At 38.6% G+C, this 20,386-nt stretch overlaps 1 protein-coding gene and 1 pseudogene across 1 annotated transcript in view; both read left to right on the forward strand.

The window, feature by feature from the left end:
• The window catches only part of PDE3B (phosphodiesterase 3B), a 184,194-nt gene that overhangs the window by 132,475 nt on the left and 31,333 nt on the right, over nucleotides 1–20,386 (forward strand). The window contains exons 4-7 of the mRNA XM_044258887.1: nucleotides 9–151; nucleotides 7,332–7,438; nucleotides 16,824–17,034; nucleotides 17,559–17,635. Of these exons, the coding sequence (XP_044114822.1) occupies nucleotides 9–151; nucleotides 7,332–7,438; nucleotides 16,824–17,034; nucleotides 17,559–17,635 (538 nt within the window). The remainder of the gene's footprint in view (nucleotides 1–8; nucleotides 152–7,331; nucleotides 7,439–16,823; nucleotides 17,035–17,558; nucleotides 17,636–20,386) is intronic.
• Nucleotides 5,406–5,489, forward strand: LOC122914749 (annotated as a pseudogene).

Here is a 20,386-nt window from a genome sequence, read left to right on the forward strand (position 1 = left end):
TTCAACAGGGACTAAACAGTAGGAACGGCTTACCGGCTCCACAGCTGAGGAGGGGCTCTGCAACCTCAGGTCTGCCTCCCGCAGAACAGCCTTCTTCAAGGTGGGAACGCAGTAATGGCAAGAGGCCACACCAAGACTTTAGCATTTCAAGGTAAGGTCCCCCGTCTTTTAAAGAAACTTGTGTCAAGTACATCCATTTTGTCTCTGTTGAATGAAGTCTGAAATAGCTAAAAGCAGAAAGGAACAAGTTGAAGTACTTTAGACGTAGGACAGCGTGGGTCGTAATAAGGCGTGATAGAGAGACTGATTCTTTTTTTAAATTTTTTTTTTTTAAGATTTTTATTTATTTATTTGATAGACAGAGAGAGATCACAAGTAGGCAGAGAGGCAGGCAGAGAGAGAGGGGGAAGCAGGCTCCCTGCTAAGCAGAGAGCCCGATGCGGGGCTCGATCCCAGGACCCTGAGATCATGACCTGAGCCGAAGGCAGAGGCTTAAACCACTGAGCCACCCAGGCGCCCCAGAGAGACTGATTCTTAAAAGGAAGCTAGCCTACCTTCTCCAGAAGGTGAAGTACATTGGGTACAAGGCCTGCTGAGGCCTTAAGAAGTCAGGGAGGCAGTTTAAGGAAGATAGGGTCAATCTAGGACAGGGCAATGGGAAAGCTTTAAAATCAGTATCCGTGGCCAGTATGGAGGCAATCGTACCCATCTGGTGCGCTGTGTTGGAAGATGGTCAGCAGAGTACTGACGAGTTAGTTAGACCAGGAGCAGCGTTCTCAGGGCTCATCTTCCAAGGCAGCAAAACTCTTCCAAACCCTGCTCTTGCTGGAGGACTGAGACGGCTCACACATGCTGTAGTCACTTGAGGATCGCCTTGGAACTGACCCGTGCTAATCCTGCACATGAAAGGCATCAGCAACTGGGACAATGCAGGGCCTGGCATTTTCTGAATATAAATATACCCATATACCCTCATCGCAAAGGATTCAGTGCTTTGTTTTTTAATAGCCAGGAAACATAGTGATCTCCTGTGCGAGTTACCAACTTCTCTTTGTCACTCATCTGACTATGTTAACAGACTTGGAAGTAGTTTAAACTTTCTGTTAAACCACTGTTGTTACTGGGCACGTGTGTACTTCGTGAGCTCAAGCTGTGTAGTTGCACATTTGAAACAGCAGATGGCAGGATTGGATCATATGGATTTGTCTGTTGACTTAAGTATTAAGGTTTATATAGGAAATAGGATCAAATAATTATAATGTTCCAGATTCTTGTGTGATTTTTTAATTTGAATTTTTATAATATATTCAAGTAGATGAACACCTTTTTTTAATAAAAGAGAAATTGAGTGAAATGGTATATAAAATAGGAAAAGACCGATGTATAAAAAGTAGAGTCCCAGGAATGCAGAGCTTGCTGAGGACCTAAACATGACAGTTATGGGTTTTGCGGGGCTTTTTGGTTTTTTTTTTTTTTTTTTTTTAAGATTTTATTTATTTATTTGACAGAGATCACAAGTAGGCAGAGAGGCAGGCAGAGAGAGAGAGGAGGAAGCAGGCTCCCTGCTGAGCAGAGAGCCTGATGTGGGACTCGATCCCAGGACCCTGAGATCATGACCTGAGCCGAAGGCAGCGGCTTAACCCACTGAGCCACCCAGGCGCCCCGGTTTTTTGTTTTTTTAATGGAAGCAGGATATGGGGAAGTCAGCAATGATAGGAACTGAAAATATGATGTATTTCTTAACCATAGGAAGTATCATCTTGAGAATACTGTTTGGTTTAAAAAAGAATGATGAAAACGATTGCTTTTTAATCTTTCAAAAATCACACTGATGTAAAAGCAGTACACTTGAAGTTAAAGAAACACTTGATACAGTGAGTAAAGGTCACTTTTATCCTGCTGGTTTAAGATGATTGATGTTGAAATAGAACCACAGTCCAAAGAAAATTAACTCTGAGGAATGTTCATTTAAAAGTAAATTGTTTACAGATTTGATATAATTACTTAGCTCTCATTAAAAGAAAGTCATATGCTTCAAAAGATTTAGAAACTTGGAGAATAAAGTAATTCATGGTATTATGCAACATCTCCTTGAAAGAGGTAAGGCTAGAAGTAATTCTTTTAGAAGCTGTAGCTTCTCAGTAATAAGTTTCTAAGTGTACTTTGGGTAAGGAGTATATGAAGCATTTACAACCACTATCCCTTTTGAAACTCAAGTTTCTGGGTCAGTGCCGTACAATAGAAATTTCTGTGACAAAAAAAAAAAAAAAAGAAAAAAGAAATTTCTGTGACGATGGGAATGTTTTCTTTCTGCACTGTCCAGTATGGTAGCCCCTTGCTACATGTGGCTATTGATGACTTGCAGTGTGTCTGGGATGTTTAAGGAACCAAATTTAAATTTGATTTAATTAATTTAACTAAAATACAAAGGGCCACATATGACTGTCATCTAGACCTATATGGCAACCATATTAGACAGCACAGCTGCAGATCTTTCATGTATGGTAGTGTTTGCTGCAGGAACCTTTAGGCTTTAGTAGTTTTAACCAGAGAGACTTATGAATCTGGAATCATGAGGCATTCATCTTGACTTGATCAGAGTACCCCAAAACGGAGGTCACGTGCCCTGCATTTTTGCGTCTTGATTTGAAGGCAGCCCTAGATTCTGATGATAGCTTCTCTGACTGTGATTTAAATGACCCTGACTGTGTTTTCGACATGGTTCCAGTAGTGAACCTCTCAGTCCCTGAAGCTCTGACCGAAACGAAATTTCTCATCCCTCCAGGCGCTTTTTCATGTTACTGTTTTTCTGCCCTTATTTTCTGTCACATTGGTGCTACCCTCTAGTTTTGTGGTTGCTTTAAAAAATGGATTTAGCTAGAAAACTTGGTGTTCCCTTGCGTCCTGGTATCTTATCCTCTAGGTACCGGTTTTCGGGTCTGTGTCTGTGCCTCGTTTCCTCTCTGCTCCCTCTTCTCCTTTATCACTTTGCTGACACTGTTTCGTGCTTTCTTTACTCCTCACCTGGGCGACTTACCTCTCCATTTCTCATATCCTTCACCGCCTGATCCATCTCCTAGCCTCCCACAACAGATCTTCCTTAAACAAAACCTTGATTACACAGTGTTATTAGTCAGTAAGTTTTTGGACCCTTTACCAATGCCTCTAGAATAGTACCTAAATTCCTGGCCTGGGAGTTGAAACCCTGTTACTCCCTCCTAACAAAGCCACACCCTTACTTGGAATGATTAAACAAACCAGAAGACACGAACAGTCTTGCAAAGAATGAGAAAAGAAAAAAATGACTTGGAAAGCTCTCTAGGTGAAAACGGCAGTGGCTGAACTTTTTCTGATAATTTTGTTTTTAGTTTAACTCATTTGAAAATTAAGCTGACTTATAGTTTCCAGCCCACCTTGTTTGAGTGAAGAGTGATATAGGATTTAATCTTGCTTTTCTTCAAGCTTTGTCTGGAGAAAAAAGCCAAGTGTTATAAATCTTAGGATAGCTAAGATAAAAGGAATCTAAAGGAAGAAAAACCACAAGTAAGAAGAGTCACACTATTTGAATAGCCACTGTATTACCCACCTGAAGAGTTTAATTACTCTTCATCTCATACAGAATTTGAAATTTTAATAAAGAGGGCCATTGCTTTACAACACCAAAATACATCAGTCTTAACCTATTTATCTGAAGCTCCAGTCAAGTTTAACTATTTGCTATTCCCTCTATTTATCTGCTTCTATACATCCTGTTCACCCCCCCATAACCCCCCCCCCCCCGCCACCATCATAGTTGTTCTCTCTCCCTGGACCAGGTCTTCTCACTTTAAGACTAACACCCTGCTTTCCTCCTTCCTTGGTTTCCAAGGAATCTCCTTAACACCTTTTCTTTGCCTCTTTTATGGCACTTTTACTTTCTACCCTGTGTTAGTCATTATATGCTCTTCTGAGGCCTGCTCAATGACTGTGATGAGTTTGATTGCATTAAAATGGATCTTTGAGGATAAACAGCTGCTGAACAAATGTCCTGCAGGGAGTATGGTGTCCATATTAGATTATGATAGTGGATGCTTTTTGCGGACGTTTCAGATTAAGGTTCTCTGGTGAAGAATTTCCAGGAATTTTGTGGGATAATGCTTTCTTGGGTTAGCTGACAATTAAATTACCCATCTCTGAATTTTCAGGGTTAGTAGCTATGGTTAAAAAATGGCTAAACTTGTATCCTGGGACTGACTGCTGGACCCATCCCTCTCTATGGACAAACAGAGCATGTATTTAGAGCTCAAAGCTCACTTCCTCAGAACGGACTTTCCCTGGGGAAAAATAGGCAAGTCTTCATTTTCCAAAACTGCCTAGGCTTTCACCTGTGTAGGCTTTTCACCCCTACACTGAAGAGACTTGCCTTTAACCTGTTCCTCAGTTCATCCTTCATCTCTATAACTGCTCTGTAATTCAGTCTAAAAATTTGGTAGGAACTGTGTTCCCTAAGTAATGTACTAGGGAACCAGCTTCTCAATTCCGTGTCTCATAATTTACTAGAGATTGATACCAGTGCCTGGACCCTGTTTGTACTGCTGAGATTCAAGAGGGCTAATGGTGTCATCTCACTCAGTTTCTCGAGAGAATAGCTCTGTGAATCTAGGCATCAGATAGCCAACACGTTTGTACAGCTTCTTACACATGCCCACAACCACACAAGATGATCCAGACCTTATCAAGGTCGTTTGTGTTGGTTGTCTAAAAGTCAGACTCTTAACACATGGCTTAATTCTGTGACCATAACTTTTGACAGTCTCTTGTAATGATTCCCAAATCTGACTTCAGTCATTCTCTTACGAACTATTAATAAACCTTGAGATTCCTGTCCTTTTTGTCGTCTGCCTTCTTCAGTGTTGTTTTATATAATCTCATTGGAGTGTGCATCTATCTGGTTGTAGGCCAGGAATTAATGAGACAATTCTACATCTCAGCTGAAAAACCTGTAATTTGACCTGTACCTCTCAATTCTCAATAGCTAACTGAATGTATAGTATACTTAATTATTAGAAAAGCTTGAATCAAAGTAGGAGACTGTGGAGCAACGCAGTGTGTTTGTTTTGAAAAGGAGAAGTCCTTTCCCTGTTTTGAATGGTAATCAGGGAGTAAACTAAGAGTACACAGATTTATGTTTGAGTGTACCCCTGAGTGATACTCTTGCTGTGCCTTCCTAGTCTTCCCCGACTTGACATAAGACCAGGGAGTACTCTGATACAAAGAATGATTGAGCTTGAGCAGAGACATGAGTTTATTGGGTGGTATTATTTGCATATTGCCTCTTTTTGTGACATCAAATTATCATTACTACTGGCTTGAGAAAAAAAAATACGATAGACTCTAAAAGTTAGATGTTAAAAGTTCTTACCTCACGCTTTGCGTAGTGGCAGTATCGTAGCCAATGAGGTTTATCCGAGGCGCGATTATGGCTAATTGAAAAGTTCTTACCTCTTGGAGGGAAGGTGGATGAGGGGATGGGGCAATTGGGTGATGGGCATTAGGGGAGCACTGGGTGTTACATGCAAGTGATGAATCACTAAATTCTACCCCTGATACCAAAAACAAACAAACAAAAAGTCCCTACCTCTAAATCTCTAATTTTACAGATTGAGAAACACAGAGCTAGAATCAGAATTGTTTCATGCAAGGTGCGGGCAAGGCCTTTTAAAAACAGGTAGAAAGTAAATGCTTTCTCCTGTTAGAGTGAAAAGAAATTAGAGGTTGAATTTTAGCTCTGCCGCTGTGAGTTTTAGCTGTGTGAAAGGGGAGACATCACTGAGCCTCTTGAAGCCTTACCTGTTAAATAGACTAAAAAAGATAAAAGTGTGTAAACTACCTAAAACAATGAATGTTACATAATAGATACTTGAAATAGTGCTGCTGTTACAGTTTTTGTTAGTGTCAAGAAGGAAGTTTTAAGGGTTGCTAACTGGTTTTACATGCCTTCTCTTTTTGTAATACAGAATTTTTTGCTCCCATAGGGTTATAGAACAAACCACATTTCTAGAAAAATGTCCAAGGAGACCCTCAAAGCAAGAGTTAATGAAAGAAAAAAAGCCCACTCGCCCCAATCTGGGGAGCAAAAATGATTTGTTCTGTAGGAAATTGAGACTAGGAACCTAAAGAGAAGATCATTTGCCTATTCCACAAGTATCTGTTGAACATCTCGATCAGGCACCGTGCTATTTCCACCAGGAATTTAGAGAGATGTGTTAAAGCCCCAAAGAAAATGACAAAATAATGAGGGAAAATTATCGTAACCAGTGAAATTATAATACGCTATGTGTAAATGTAATAGAGACATGAACAAAAACCTTTTAGGTCACAGAGAAAATAGGCCTTCCTTGAGTCATGGGGTATGGAAGTACAGAAAAGATGAAGCAGTTGGAGAAGAGCTTATTGAGATATTAGCCTCCACTAAAAAACAGTGAAAAGTAGAGAATCTGGATTTGTCCTTGAGCCTGTGGCAAAGTGCCCCATGAGGAGTCGACAGGAAAAAAGCCTAGTGAATATCGAAGAAAAGGTAAAATTTATGGTGTATTTGCTACGTGCTTGGTTTTGGAAATCTTCCAAATATGTAATCTTAAATTGCATTTTACATATCACATTGCTGTAGTGTGTGATTGCCTACCTGTGTTTAATTTCTTCGTAAGAGCTCTAAAACCTACAATAAATATTTCAGTTATAGGAAATGGCGGTAGTTAATGGATAATCAATAGTTGTGAAGAGAGGGAGCAGGAAATAGTGAAAACTGTATGTATTAGGCCAGTGATTCTCAGTGAGGTCCCGGGACCCCCCATTGTTAGCATCACCTAAGAATTTATTAGAAATGCAGATTACTGGCCCTGCCCAGACCTCCTGAACCAGAAATCCTGGGGGTAGAACTAGCAATCTGTGTTCTATGAAGTGCTCCAGGTGGTATTGATAACCTGCTTTGTACCAATATTTAGCAAATTACAGCTTTCGGGCCTATTGTGGTCCATTACGGTTTGTTTGTTTATTTGTTTGTTTTAATGAAATTACATTGAAACACAATCATATTTATTTGTTTATTAGTATTTTGTGACTGCTTGTATGCTACAATGGCAGGGTTGAATAAGTGCAAAGCTGAAAGTTTCTACTACTTGGTTCTTTACAGAGAGCACTTCTGGCCCCTGCTTTAGGCTTTAAGCACTAGATAGATGTCTAAACTCCAATTGTATAAGCAGATGTTTCCTAGTTGAACTGAAGATCATGAATAAAAAAGAGGAAATTTCCCATGGCTTTAAAATTTTTAATCTGTTATCTTTCCCTTTTAGTCAAGGATCCTATCTAAATGGGCCTTTTAGTTCAAATCTACTGACAATCCCGAAGCAAAGGTCATCTTCTGTATCCCTAACTCACCATATGGGTCTAAGAAGAGCTGGTAAGAAACCATTCTTTATGATTTAAATGGGGGAGGTCTCCAAGTGTATGGTAGTGCACAATTTTTTCATTATACATTTAGAGCTAATTTCGAATACCATTTTATGCGTCGTAAATTAACATGACTAAGTGATTTGGATTGACTGTTAGTTGACCATTTGCTCATTCTTTCACAACACTTTATGAACATCCACTATGTACCAGGCATTTGGTTAGGCACTAGGGATTCAGGAATAAAATACACAACTACTTAACCAAGTTGAAGATCCAGATTCCCATATTCAGAACAAGGGAAAATTCTATGGCAGGGGTATTCTTTCGCAGTGTGGCAATTACAGAGAAAGAAAAAAAATCTTGCTGTGAGAGTGGAAAAAACCTAATGATATCCTAGTAAGTCATTCTAATAGAATTTTTCCCATGTATTTACTTATTTATTTAAGGTATAATTGACATATAACAGTATATTAGTTTCGCTGTACAACAGTGATTTGATATTTGTGTGTATTGCCAAATGATCACTCCAGTGAGTCTAGTTAACATCTGTCACCATACATAGTCACAGTTTTTTTTCCCTGTGATAACTAAGCTCTGCTCTACTAGCACTTTTCAAATATACAATCCAGTATTATTCACTGTAGTCATCATGTTGTACGTTACAACCCCCTGATTGATTTTATAACTATAAATTTGTTCCTCTTGACTTGCTTTACCCTTTTCACCACTCCTACTAATTAAGGAATTTTCTTTAATTCAAAAGATTATAGAACACTTCAAAATATTTTAGATGAAAGATACAAATACAACATAGCAGTAACAGAACAACACCGATACCTACTTTTAAAGTACATTATGTCTGGCATTAGGGGCAATGGAATATACATACAGTTACAAAATTCTTTTTTATGTAGTGTTTGGCATACAGCAAACACCAATAAAACACGAAGAGGCAGGAACGTGTTATTTTTTTTTTTTTTGGAAAGATTTTATTTATTTATTTGACAGAGAGAGATCACAAGTAGGCAGAGAGGCAGGCAGAGAGAGAGGAGGAAGCAGGCTCCCCGCTGAGCAGAGAGCCCGATGCGGGATTTGATCCCAGGACCCCGAGATCGTGACCTGAGCCGAAGGCAGCGGCTTAACCCACTGAGCCACCCAGGCGCCCAGGAACGTGTTATTGATAAGAAAAACCGACACTAGAAGGAGACCTATGTACAATATTGATGTTAGATTTAACAAAGTCTTTAAAATAATGATGATTTAAAAGAAATAGAAGGGGAGATGGACAAAAATGGTTGGATAATTTTAACATAGAACTAGAACACATAGAAAAGAACTAGAACTGAGAAATGCAGTTGATTAAATTAAAAGCTTCTAGGGTGGTTTGAGAACAGATTGGACACGACAGAAAAGGGTAGTGAACTTGAAGACAGAAAAATAGAAAATATCCAAACTGACACAAAGAGAGGGGAAAAAAATATATAGATAATAGTATGGCTTCTGATTCTGCATGTTAAGGAGCCCAGAAGCCATCATTCTGTCCTAACAAGTAAAAAGCTGAACAGACTGAAAAATCAACTCTTCTAGGATCTGTGAGAAAGATGAGGACACAGGGCAACTGGTCCCACTAAGAATGGAGCCACAGGCAAATACAGGAAGTAATGACTTACTGGAGCAGAGATGCACAAGGGGAAACTTGGAGCCACTGCCTAGAATCAGTGCTGGGGTAGGGAAGCCTGAACCGTGGTTGGCAAATTGCTGGAGGATAACTCTGAGAATTAAAAACCCCAGGGAGACCCAGTCATAAGGAGCTCCCCCACCCCCCGAGTTTGTGAGATTCACCTCTGGGAGCTTGACAGATTTCCTCAGAAATAGCAGAGGGGCGCCTGGGTGGCTCAGTGGGTTAAGCCTTTGCTCAGGTATGGCATCAGGCTCTCTGCTTGACGGGGAGCCTGCTTCCCCCCCTCTCTCTGCCTGCCTCTCTGCCTACTTGTGATCTCTCTCTCTGTCAAATAAATAAATAAAATCTAAATAAATAAATAAATAAATAAATAAATAGCGGAGAAAATGCTTTCATCAGGGGTCAAGGAAAAGGAACCATGTTAAATACACAAGAGCACTTTCCTCTTCTTAACAAGGCTGCCCTCAGGAGAAACTAGTTAACCGGAACCTTATGGGTTGAGAATTTATCAGAGCCTAACTAACCTGTGGGAAGGGAAATACTCAACTTCGGTTAGCTCTAGTCATTCCCCCACCAAAGGGAGAGGCAAAACAAAACAAAACAAAAACACGCAAACCAAAAAACAACCCGAGAAACACTTGTGAAGTTTGTAGTCCTGCGCACAGTCTCACCGAAAGACTTGAGATCTAATCACAGGATGTACAACACTTCTCCCCTCACACCTCACACCATTGCTAAAGGCCTATTTACCGCAGTTTCTTTTACCTCGTACATCATGTCTGACTATCTATAAAAAATTGCAAGGCATACCAAAAGGTAAAAAACACCAAAAGGTAAAAATCCAAATACAATTTGGACAGAGCAAGCTATCAGAATCAGATAGGGATGTTGGAATTTTCAGACTGGGAACCTAAGTATGATAAATATGGCAAGGGCTCTATTGGGTTAAGTAATAATATACAAGAATGGATGGGCAATGTAAGCAGAGAGGTGGAAATCCTAAAATAATAAAACAAAAATGAATACTCACAATCTAAAACACTATAGCATAAATAAAGAATGTCTTCAGTGGGCTCATGAGCAGGCTGGACACAGCTGAAGGAAGAATCTCTGAGCTTGAGGATATGTCAACAGAAATCTTCAAAACTGAAAAACAAAGACTGAAAAATTGAACAGAATATCCAAGGACTGTGGACAACTACAGAAGGAATACCAGAAAAAGAAAACAAGAAGGAACAGAATAAATATTTTGAGACAGTAATGACTGAGAATTTTCTCAAATTAATATCAGACACCAAACTGTAGATCCAGGAAGCTCACGGAGGAACACCAAACAGGATAAATATCAAAAGAATAATACCTGGTATATTGTTTTCAAATTACAGAAAATCAAAGATAAAAAATCTTTAAAGAAGCTGGGGGGTGAGGGGAAACAACTTACCTGTAGAGGAACAAAAGTAATTATTACATTAAACTTACCTTCATAAGCCGTTCAAATGGAGTGAGACATTTTAAGTATTGGGGAGGGGGGGACAACACCAACTTAGAATTCTGTACCCTTTGCAAGGCTTCCTCAGACAAAAATTGAGGGAATTTGTTGCCAGTAAACCTGACAAACAAATATTAAAAGAAATTGTTTAAAGAGAAGAAGACTAATACAGATTAGAAACTCAGATCTCTAAAAAGGAAGAAAGAAACCCACTTTAAAAATAAAGACACATAAAGATTAAAAGTAATGGATAGAGAAAAATAGACCATGCTAACCCTAATGAAAAGAAAGCTGGTGAAGCTGTATTAATTTCAGCCTAGGCAGACTTCTAAGAGAGAAAGTTATCAGAGATAAAGAAGTTATTAACATAACAGAAGATGTTAATAGTCTTTACCAAAGAAGTTATTAACATAACAGAAGATGTTAATAGTCTTTACCGTATATGAGCCTAAGTAACAGAACAACACTTAAGAGACTTACTGGGCCAAATTAACTGTATAATGTATGTATAAACGAAGTCCCAAAGAGGAGGAGAGAGACAATAGGGCAGAATAATTTTCCAAAATAATAGAGGAATCAAAAATTCCTAAAACTCCATGAACCCTAAGAAGATAAGGAAAATCATAGGTTGGAATTTCAGCCAAGCCTCTGAATTATAAAACAACAAGGAAAAAATCTCAAAAGCAACCAGATAGAAAAGGTTATTTTCCAGGGAACAACAGTAATATTGACAGATTTTACAATCGCGGGTATGAACTCAAAAGACAGTAGAATGAGATATTTAAAGTATTGAAAAAACAAACAAAGAAGGCCAACCTGGAATTCTTTACCCTTTGAAAATATCTTTTAAAAATAAAAGTGAAATATTTTTTTCATACTGACAAAAGTTGATAGAATTTATTGCTGGTAGACCTGTACTACTAAGATTCAGCAAAGGGAGTAGCTTAGGTAGGAGGAAAATGACCCTGATTACAGCATAGAATGGCTGCAACGAATGAAAAGCCCTAGTAAGCCTGAACATTTGGTTGAATATTGATTAAAAAACACAATAACTTCCTCATAGCATACATAATATATGGAGAAGTCAAATATGTGGTAACAATGGCATATAAAGGGTGAAAGAGGGGGAAATGGATTTAAACTTGTAAAAGCAGTAAAAAGTATAAATTGGAAAGAAAGTGAAACTTCAAAGATGCACATTGTAGTATCCAGAGTGGCAATTAAAAGAATGAGAGAAAAAAAAATACTGGGTGTTACATGCAACGTTAATGAATTGTTGAACACATCATCAAAAACTAATGATGTACTGAATGTTGGCTAACTGAAGAATAAAGTGTAAGTAAAAAATGAATATAGGAGGCATGATTTAAAAAACAACAACAACAAAAATAATCCAGAAGAATCTAAGGAAAGATAAAAGACATAAAGGAGAAACAACTAGATTGAAAACTGTATCACATAAACTTAACAGTTGTTTGTGGGGGAGGGGCAAGAGAGGCAGGGATCCGCTGGTGTTGTTAAGCATATTTTCAAAATATCCAGTTTTCAACAAAAAAACTGAAAATACACTGGTTATAAAAGACAAAGTTTGGGGCGCCTGGGTGCCTCAGTGGGTTAAGCCTCTGCCTTGGGCTCGAGTCATGATCCCAGGGTCCTGGGATCCAGCCCCGCATCAGGCTCTCTGCTCAGCAGGGAGCCTGCTTCCCTTCCTCTCTCTCTGCCTGCCTCTCTGCCTAATTGTGTTCTCTGTCTGTCAAATAAATAAATAAAATCTTAAAAAAAAAAAAAAAGGTTGTCAGGCAGTTAACAACACAAGACTCAAGCGTATGCTCTGAACAAGATGCACACTGTAAGTACGAGGATGCAGGGAGGTCTGATCTCATAGTTGTAATATACATGAGCTAAAAATTGACAGAACTAAAGGGAGAGATAGACAAATCCATATTCATATTTGGAGATTTTAACTCCCCATTCTCATTAGTAGAATAAGCAGACCAAAATATTAGTATAGATATATGGAAGATTAGAGCAACATGACATGACCAGCTGACTGCAAAGCACCACATTCAGCCATCAGAGGATGAATATGTTTTCCAAGAATACGCACAGGATGGAGGACAGTAGGCCATTTGCTGGACTGTGAAACAAGTCTCAGTGAGTCTCAAAGTATTAAAATCCTGTATAGTGATTGACTTCAGGAATGGCAGAGAGAAGATCTCCATAAGCTCGCTCTCCTGCTAAAACAACAAGAAGACAGAAAAGGAAGCTCAGCCATTTCAGAACATTGGGAATTAAGCCTGAGAAAAAACTGGAAGTCTTCTGTACAAGAGAGACTGCTGAACCTGGGTAAGACCGTGGGTCCTGTGACATTTCATCTGGGGGCTCCGTCATTGGAACTGTTGGCAAAGGCAGGTGGCATTGCTACCATCAGGGAGAGCAGACTTTTAGAACTCCACTGAGAGTACAGTAAACACTTTGTCCCAACTTGAAGCTCCCTGGGAAATCTCTATTCCCTGGGTGTTGTGGGTATTTGGACTCAGCTCGGCTCTCTAAAAAAACAAACAAAAAACCCAAACCCCATGCCAGGCAACATGGAGACTGCCTAAGGCTGTGATTTCAGTGGTGGCCAACAAGAGCTGCCTCGGAATTTAAAAGGAAATCCTGGATGCTACTCGATGACCAGCAGGAACTTGAGAACGTCTGACAGATTCCCGGGGGTCTATGAGGCTGTGCACGTGCGTCAGAGAAGGCCCCAGTCACTCACGAGGAGCTGACCCCAAGGCCTCTCACAAGCAAAACGTGAAATCCAATCCTGTGTTGTAAACTCAAGTGTGAAGGTGTAACTGTTTCAACAGACTCCCTTCTACAGGTGACTTCTAGGCAGTGGGGAAGAAAGTGTTTTGTTTTGTTTGTTTGTTTTTTTAAAGAGTTTTTTATTGTTTATTTGACAGACAGAGGTCACAAATAGGCAGAGAGGCAGGCAGAGAGTGAGAGGGAAGCAGGCTCTCCACTGAGCAGAGAGCCCGATGCGGGGCTCAATCCCAGGACCCTGGGATCACGACCCGAGGCAAAGGCAGAGGCTTTAACCCACTGAGCCACCCAGGTGCCCCGGAAACAGTATTTTTAACAAATGGTGTTAAGACAACTGGATTTACACAGGAAAAAGAATGAATTTGGAATCCTATCTGTTATCATACTCAGAAATTAACAAAAATGCATCATAGACACAACTATAAGAGTTAAAGCCTAAAACTAGTAGAAGAAAACGGAAAAATTTTGTGACTTGGGGTGTTGAATACATCATTCTAATATATGACAGCAAAAGCTCAGTTCATGAATGAGAAAAACTGACAATTGGAATTCATTAAAATTAAAAACATTTGTATTTCTACAGACACCTCTTTAGGTGAAAAGTGAAAAGACACAGGATGGGGGAAAATATCTGCAAATTGTATATTTGATAGTGGCCTGGTATCTAGAATATACAAAGATGTCCTACAACCCAATAATTAAAAGACAATGGACCTAACTAAAAAGCTGTTTCTCCGGAGGAGATACACCAGTGACCCCCTACCACACGAAAAGATGTTCAGTATCATTAATTATTAGGGAAATGCACATCAAAACCACACTGACCCAAGACTTCATCCCCACTGCAAGCCCTGTGATTTTAAAGACAGACAGGAGCAAGTGGTAAAAATGTTCCGAAGTGGGAACGCTGACACATTGATGGGAAGCGAAATGCTTCAGCCACTTTGGAAGACAATTTGGCAGTTCAGTACTTGAACAGAGAAATAAAATTGTGCTATCTTGATGCGTACAATTTTATACGGCCTTGAAAATCGGAGAATTGCCGTCACACGCAACTGCCTGGCAGTATCTTTTTAAGATGTAAGCAAGGCATAGAAGCATTTATATTCATCACCTAATTGACTTTATAAAGTTAAAAAAAAGCAAAACTTATCTAAATTGTGAAAAAAAAAAAGAGTACATACATGGTAGAATTATAGAGAAAGGTAAGAAAACCAATACCATGCAAGTCAAGATAATGATTTCCTGTAATGAGAAGAAGAGGAGCTGGAAGACAGGGGTTCTGGTCTCTGGCAGCTCTATGTCTCAGCTTGAGTGGTTAGCATTCCCTCTGTATGTGTGTTCTGTTTCACACTAAACAAGGTTTAACATTAAAATGATGACTGTATCATAGAAAGCATTTTTTTTTAAAGGGTTGCTAGGTTCTTCTTTGTCAGATCAAATGTCTACCCTAAGATTATGTTACCCTTTCTTCTTCTTAGCTCGTCTGTCAGGATGTTGGACACTCACTAGTAAAATGAGAAAAAGGAGGGCTAGAAAAAGGACCTTTAGTTTCCAGTTAGTAAGTAATCAAGCAAGGCACTTCTTGTCTGGTCCTTGGTTTCCTCTTCTGAAATATTAAATTGGCTGACCAGATTTTAAAAAATCCTTTTCAGCTCTAACACCATATGAAATTACAGGAACCTCTACATACATCGGTCTGATAGAACCATAGTGTCAGCTCTGGAGAAAGGACTAAAGGACTATGGTCTCCCAGCCTTAACTATGTTAACTAAATCAAGTTTTTAGCTTCTTTTTTCTTTTCTTTTTTTTTTTTTTGATAGTTTTTTATCCCCCCACATGTGAGAATGAAAATACTACTTAACTCACAACATGGTGAAAATAACACCATTAAATAAAATAAATAAAATAAAATAACACATTGTATTTGGGTTCTCTAGAGAACTAACAGGATGTGTATGTGCATTTACAGAGAGAGAGAGAGACAGATGGAGGGATGGTTTATTTTAAGGAACTGGTTTGCAGTATTGTGAGGGTAGGCAGGTTTGAGATTTTCAAGGCAGGCTGTCCAGCTAGAAATTCCAGGAGGGATGGGGGGGATACTGCTGTCCTGAATCTGAAGGCAGTCTGGAGCTGGAGTTCCTTCCTCTTTGGAGGATCTCAGTCTTGTCTTTTAAGGCTTTGAACCAATTGGATAAGGCCACACGCACATTAGGGAGGGTTATCAGCTTTGCCCAGTTTAAATGATTTAAATGTTAATCACCTCTGGAAGATACTTTCACAAGCACTTCTAGCCTGCTGCTTGACCAAACAGCTGGACGCTGTAGATAGCCTAGCCAGGTGACACGTGGAATTAACCATCACACACATATACCGCTATGCCTGAAAATGCCCTAGCTCCTGAGTAACTGTTACTTGCTTTACCCTCTGATTCACACTTAGATCTTTATTTGCAAATAAAGTTTTAAATCTGCCTACCTTTCTCCAGATATACCCATTACACCTTAGTTCAGGGCACTCAGTGTAGGTTTTTGGAGCCAATCAGTAGCATTAGAGATGTATTTCTGAAGCATTCTGTTTTTTTGTTTTTGTTTTTCGTCTTTAGCACTGAGCACTTGTTTGCGTTCTCTGCTAGTCTCTGGGTTTGTTGAGTTGCAGGGACGGTATCTTTCTCTCCATGGTGAAACCCAGCACACTTTCTACCATATAGTAGGCTCTCAAATATTTGTTAAGTGAATGAATGAGCTGGAATGATTTGGATATATTTTTAAAAGTTATCTGTTGCGGGGCGCCTGGGTGGCTCAGTGGGTTAAGCCGCTGCCTTCGGCTCAGGTCATGATCTCAGGGTCCTGGGATCGAGTCCCGCATCGGGCTTTCTGCTCAGCGGGGAGCCTGCTTCCTCCTCTCTCTCTCTCTGCCTGCCTCTCTGCCTACTTGTGATCTCTCTCTGTCAAATAAATAAATAAAATCTTTAAAAAAAAAAAAAGTTATCTGTTGTGTTAACCTATAATTTTATCATTGCTCAGCCTGGCTAATGCTTTTAAGAACTTTGGTTCTTCAGTCAAGTTTGGTACCAATACTTTCTTCAGGTGGATATTAAGCCGCTAGGGATATAAAATGTGAAAGATAAAGACCAGTTAGGGAAATATGTACCACACTTTGTACATTTTAGTTATACTATTAATATCTGTGCCATCTTGCCACAAGGTATTTATTTCACACTCATGATGACAAATAGTGCCTATAGTGTCTTGAAGACACCTCCACCTGGAAATGGCTTTTATTATTTAATTGTAAATACTTTGCTTTCTTTAAAGAAGGAAAATGTTCTTTATAAATACACAGAGACAGTAAACACCTACACATGCATACATATTTATTGATCTCTTTCCTCTCTTTTAATTTCTCAAGGTGCTTTCCCCAGCCTGAGTCCTGTGAATTCTCCCAGCCATGGACCAGTGTCTGCTGGCTCGCTAACTAATCGGTCACCCATAGAATTTCCTGACACTGCCAACTTTCTTACTAAGCCGAGTGTTATTTTACACAGATCTCTGGGCAGTGCACCCAATTCACCAGATACTTATCAGCAACTTAGAAATTCTGATAGCAGTTTGTGTAACAGGTAAGTTTCCCAAATATGTTATTTTAATAAACTGTTAGTAGTTTTCTATTATAACTAGTTAATGGATTAAAACTATGTCTTCTTTATGAGTGGTTTTTATTCTTAACAAACTTTTCCCTCATTTTAGCACTATTACTCATTTTCCAATTAAGTGATCTCTATCTGAAGTGAAATATAGTAGTATTCTATTCATCTCAAGATATTAGTAAATTGTGAGAATTATTTTGCTATATAGTACTGTAGTACCCAGTTCATTTGCTATTTGTTTTCATTTTTTATTTTTTTATCAGTAGTAAGTGTTTACTTCAGACCTCAGTGTTGACTTTCAAACATGTTATTTTCTTCAGAGACACAGGATGCCTTCCAGGATAAAGCCTAACTGTTAGGTTTATCGAGATGTTGGACCTGTATGATGTTTTGCAGTTAGGATCTTGGTTAAAATTAAGCAGATTTTCCAATTGTATTTAGCTCAAAATTTGCTTGCCTCATTTGTAAATGTGTATCTGTCTGTTTTATTCTATAAGCTGTGGACATCAAATACTGAAATATGTGTCAACGTCCGAATCTGATTCTGGCACAGACTGCCACAGTAGAAAGTCAGGTGAGATTATAAAAGTTGTGTGTGTGTGACCTTCAGAGCAGTTTCTGAAATTGTTTTAGACGTGCATAAATGAGTGAGCTTAACTTCAGTTTATCTAACTTTAAAATGAAGCTATAATGTTTTACTTACTTAGGAGATAAGTAGAGGAGTTACTAGGAATAAGTTATAAATAACAGGCCGTGAAAGTGTTTTGGAGACTGCAGGGTGCTGTAGAAATGAATGTGGTCTTTTCAGGTTATAGCTAGGGTTCATAAACAGTGAAATTAATTATATTAATGTTGAACTCCAAGCCCAAAAGAGTTTGCATACATTTTTTATGGCATAGAGAGGAACTGTTGTAAATTTTGTTACATCATTCTGAAACATTTTATAATCTCATAAGAAAAATTGTTGGTGATAAAGTTATGGTTGTTTTATAACTTTAAAAAATTGATGACTCAGGCATACAGTAATAGTTAACTAGGTAACTCAAGCCATCATTCTCCCTGAAAGTAGCTAGGAAAGCCAGACAGATTATTAACAACAAGAATGTGCTTAAAACCATTGAAAACTAACAAGCTCCTCAGAGTTACCAGTACAGGATCTGGAGGAAGATAGAAACTCACAAAAATGAGCCTGGCATTTGGGTCTATCAAAATGGTATTTGCTTCTTCTAGAGGGGCCGGTGACTAATAGAATCAGCAGTCCCCAAAAGGAAGAGGACTGGGGAGATAGAGGTTGGAGTTGAAGGCTTACCATAGTAGGGGTAACTTGGTAAACTCTGTAGCCCTCTAAGAATAAAGGCAAACCAGAAATAGATGGGCTCTTACTGATATCTTTATATACTATAAAAGTCAGCCTTTTAAAGTATGCAATTCAGTAGTTGTTGGTTCTTAAATTGTATAATACACACACACACGCACACAAGGAAAAGACCAGCCCTTCACAAACTCTTCCAAAAAGTAGAATAAGAGGGAAAACTTCCCAATGCATTTTTTAGGACTAGTGTTATCCTGATGTCATAACCAGACAAAGGCATCCAAGAAAACTACAGACTAATATCCCTTATGTGTATAGATGCAAAAATCCTTAACAAAATAATATTAAACGGAGTCCAGCAGTATATGAAATGGTCACACCATGACCACAAAGTATTTATCCCAGGAATGCAAGAGTAGTTTAACAGTTGAAAATCAACCAATATAATATATATACACCACCTTAATAGAACAAAAGGGGAGAAAGACATGATAATCTAAATATGTGTAGAAAAAACATTTGATAAAATCTAAGACTCTTTCATGATAAAAATACTCAAACTAGTTATAGCAGAGAAGTTCTTCAGTCTGATAAAGGACATCTTTGGAAAACACACCTGAACATCATCCTTAATGGAAAAAGACTGATGTTTTCTTCCTAAGGTCAAGAATAAGATAAAGATTTTTGCTTTCCGCACTTTTTAGTCAACATAGTACTGGTGGTTCGTGCTAGGAAAATTAGAAAGAAAAAGAAATATAGGCATCCTGAATGAAAATAAAGAAATAAAACTGTCCCATATTCATAGATCATATGAACCTTTTGTAGAAAATCCCAAAGAGGGGCGCCTGGGTGGCTCAGTGGGTTAAGCCGCTGCCTTCGGCTCAGGTCATGATCTCAGGGTCCTGGGATCGAGTCCCGCATCGGGCTCTCTGCTCGGCAGGGAACCTGCTTCCCTCTCTCTCTCTCTCTGCCTGCCTCTCCATCTACTTGTGATTTCTCTCTGTCAAATAAATAAATAAAATCTTTAAAAAAAAAAAAAAAAAAAGAAAATCCCAAAGAATACACATACACACTAGAACCAATAAACCAGTTTAGCAGAGACAAGATGCAAGATCAGTGATGTACAAAATTGTATTCTGTATACTAGCAAGGAACCATCATAAATTGAAATTAGGAAGACATTTCAATTTATAGTAATATAAGAATGAAGGTAGTTAGAATAAATTTAACAAAAGAAGGGGATTTATAAACTAAAAACAACAAAACATTATTGATTAAAATTAGAGAAAATATAAATAAATTGAGAGGCATTTCATATTAAAAGATTGGAAAAATTAGTATTGTCAGTAGGGCTATTCTCCCAAATTGCTCTATAAATTCATTGTAATTTTTAACAAATTCTAGCAGGCTTTTTTTTTTTTTTTTTTTGGTAGGAATTGACAATTGGTCTTAAATCTTACACAGAAAGACGATGACCAACAATAGCCAAAACAGGGCATCTGGGTGGGTTAGTCATTTAGGTGTCTGCCTTTGGCTCAGATCATGATCCCAGGGTCCTGGGATCGAGTCCCGTATTGGGCTCCCTGCTCATCGGGAAGCCTGCTTCTCCCTCTGCCCTTCACCTTGCTTGTGCTTGCTCTCACTTCCTCTTCTCTCAAATAAATAAAATCTTACAAACAAACAAGCAACAGCCAAAACAATTTGGAGAAAAAACAAATTTGAAGGACTGACACTATCTGATTTCAAAACTTACTATAAAGCCACTGTAATTAAGATAGTGAGGTATTGGCACAAAGATGAGCCTGTAGGTTAGTGTAACAGAATTGCAAGTCCAAAAATCGATTCTGGCATTTATGATCAGCTGAATTTTGATATCAAAGCCAAGACAATTCCAAAGAGAAAGGATAGTTGTTTTTTTTTTTTTTAACCAAATGGGGCCAAGACAATTAGATATCCACTTGTCAAGGGAAGAATTTGGACTCTTCCTGTATATACAGAAAGTAATTCAAAATA

This window comes from Neovison vison, chromosome 7 (assembly GCF_020171115.1).
Source record: "Neovison vison isolate M4711 chromosome 7, ASM_NN_V1, whole genome shotgun sequence".
In the NCBI taxonomy this organism is placed as follows: Eukaryota; Metazoa; Chordata; class Mammalia; order Carnivora; family Mustelidae; genus Neogale; species Neogale vison.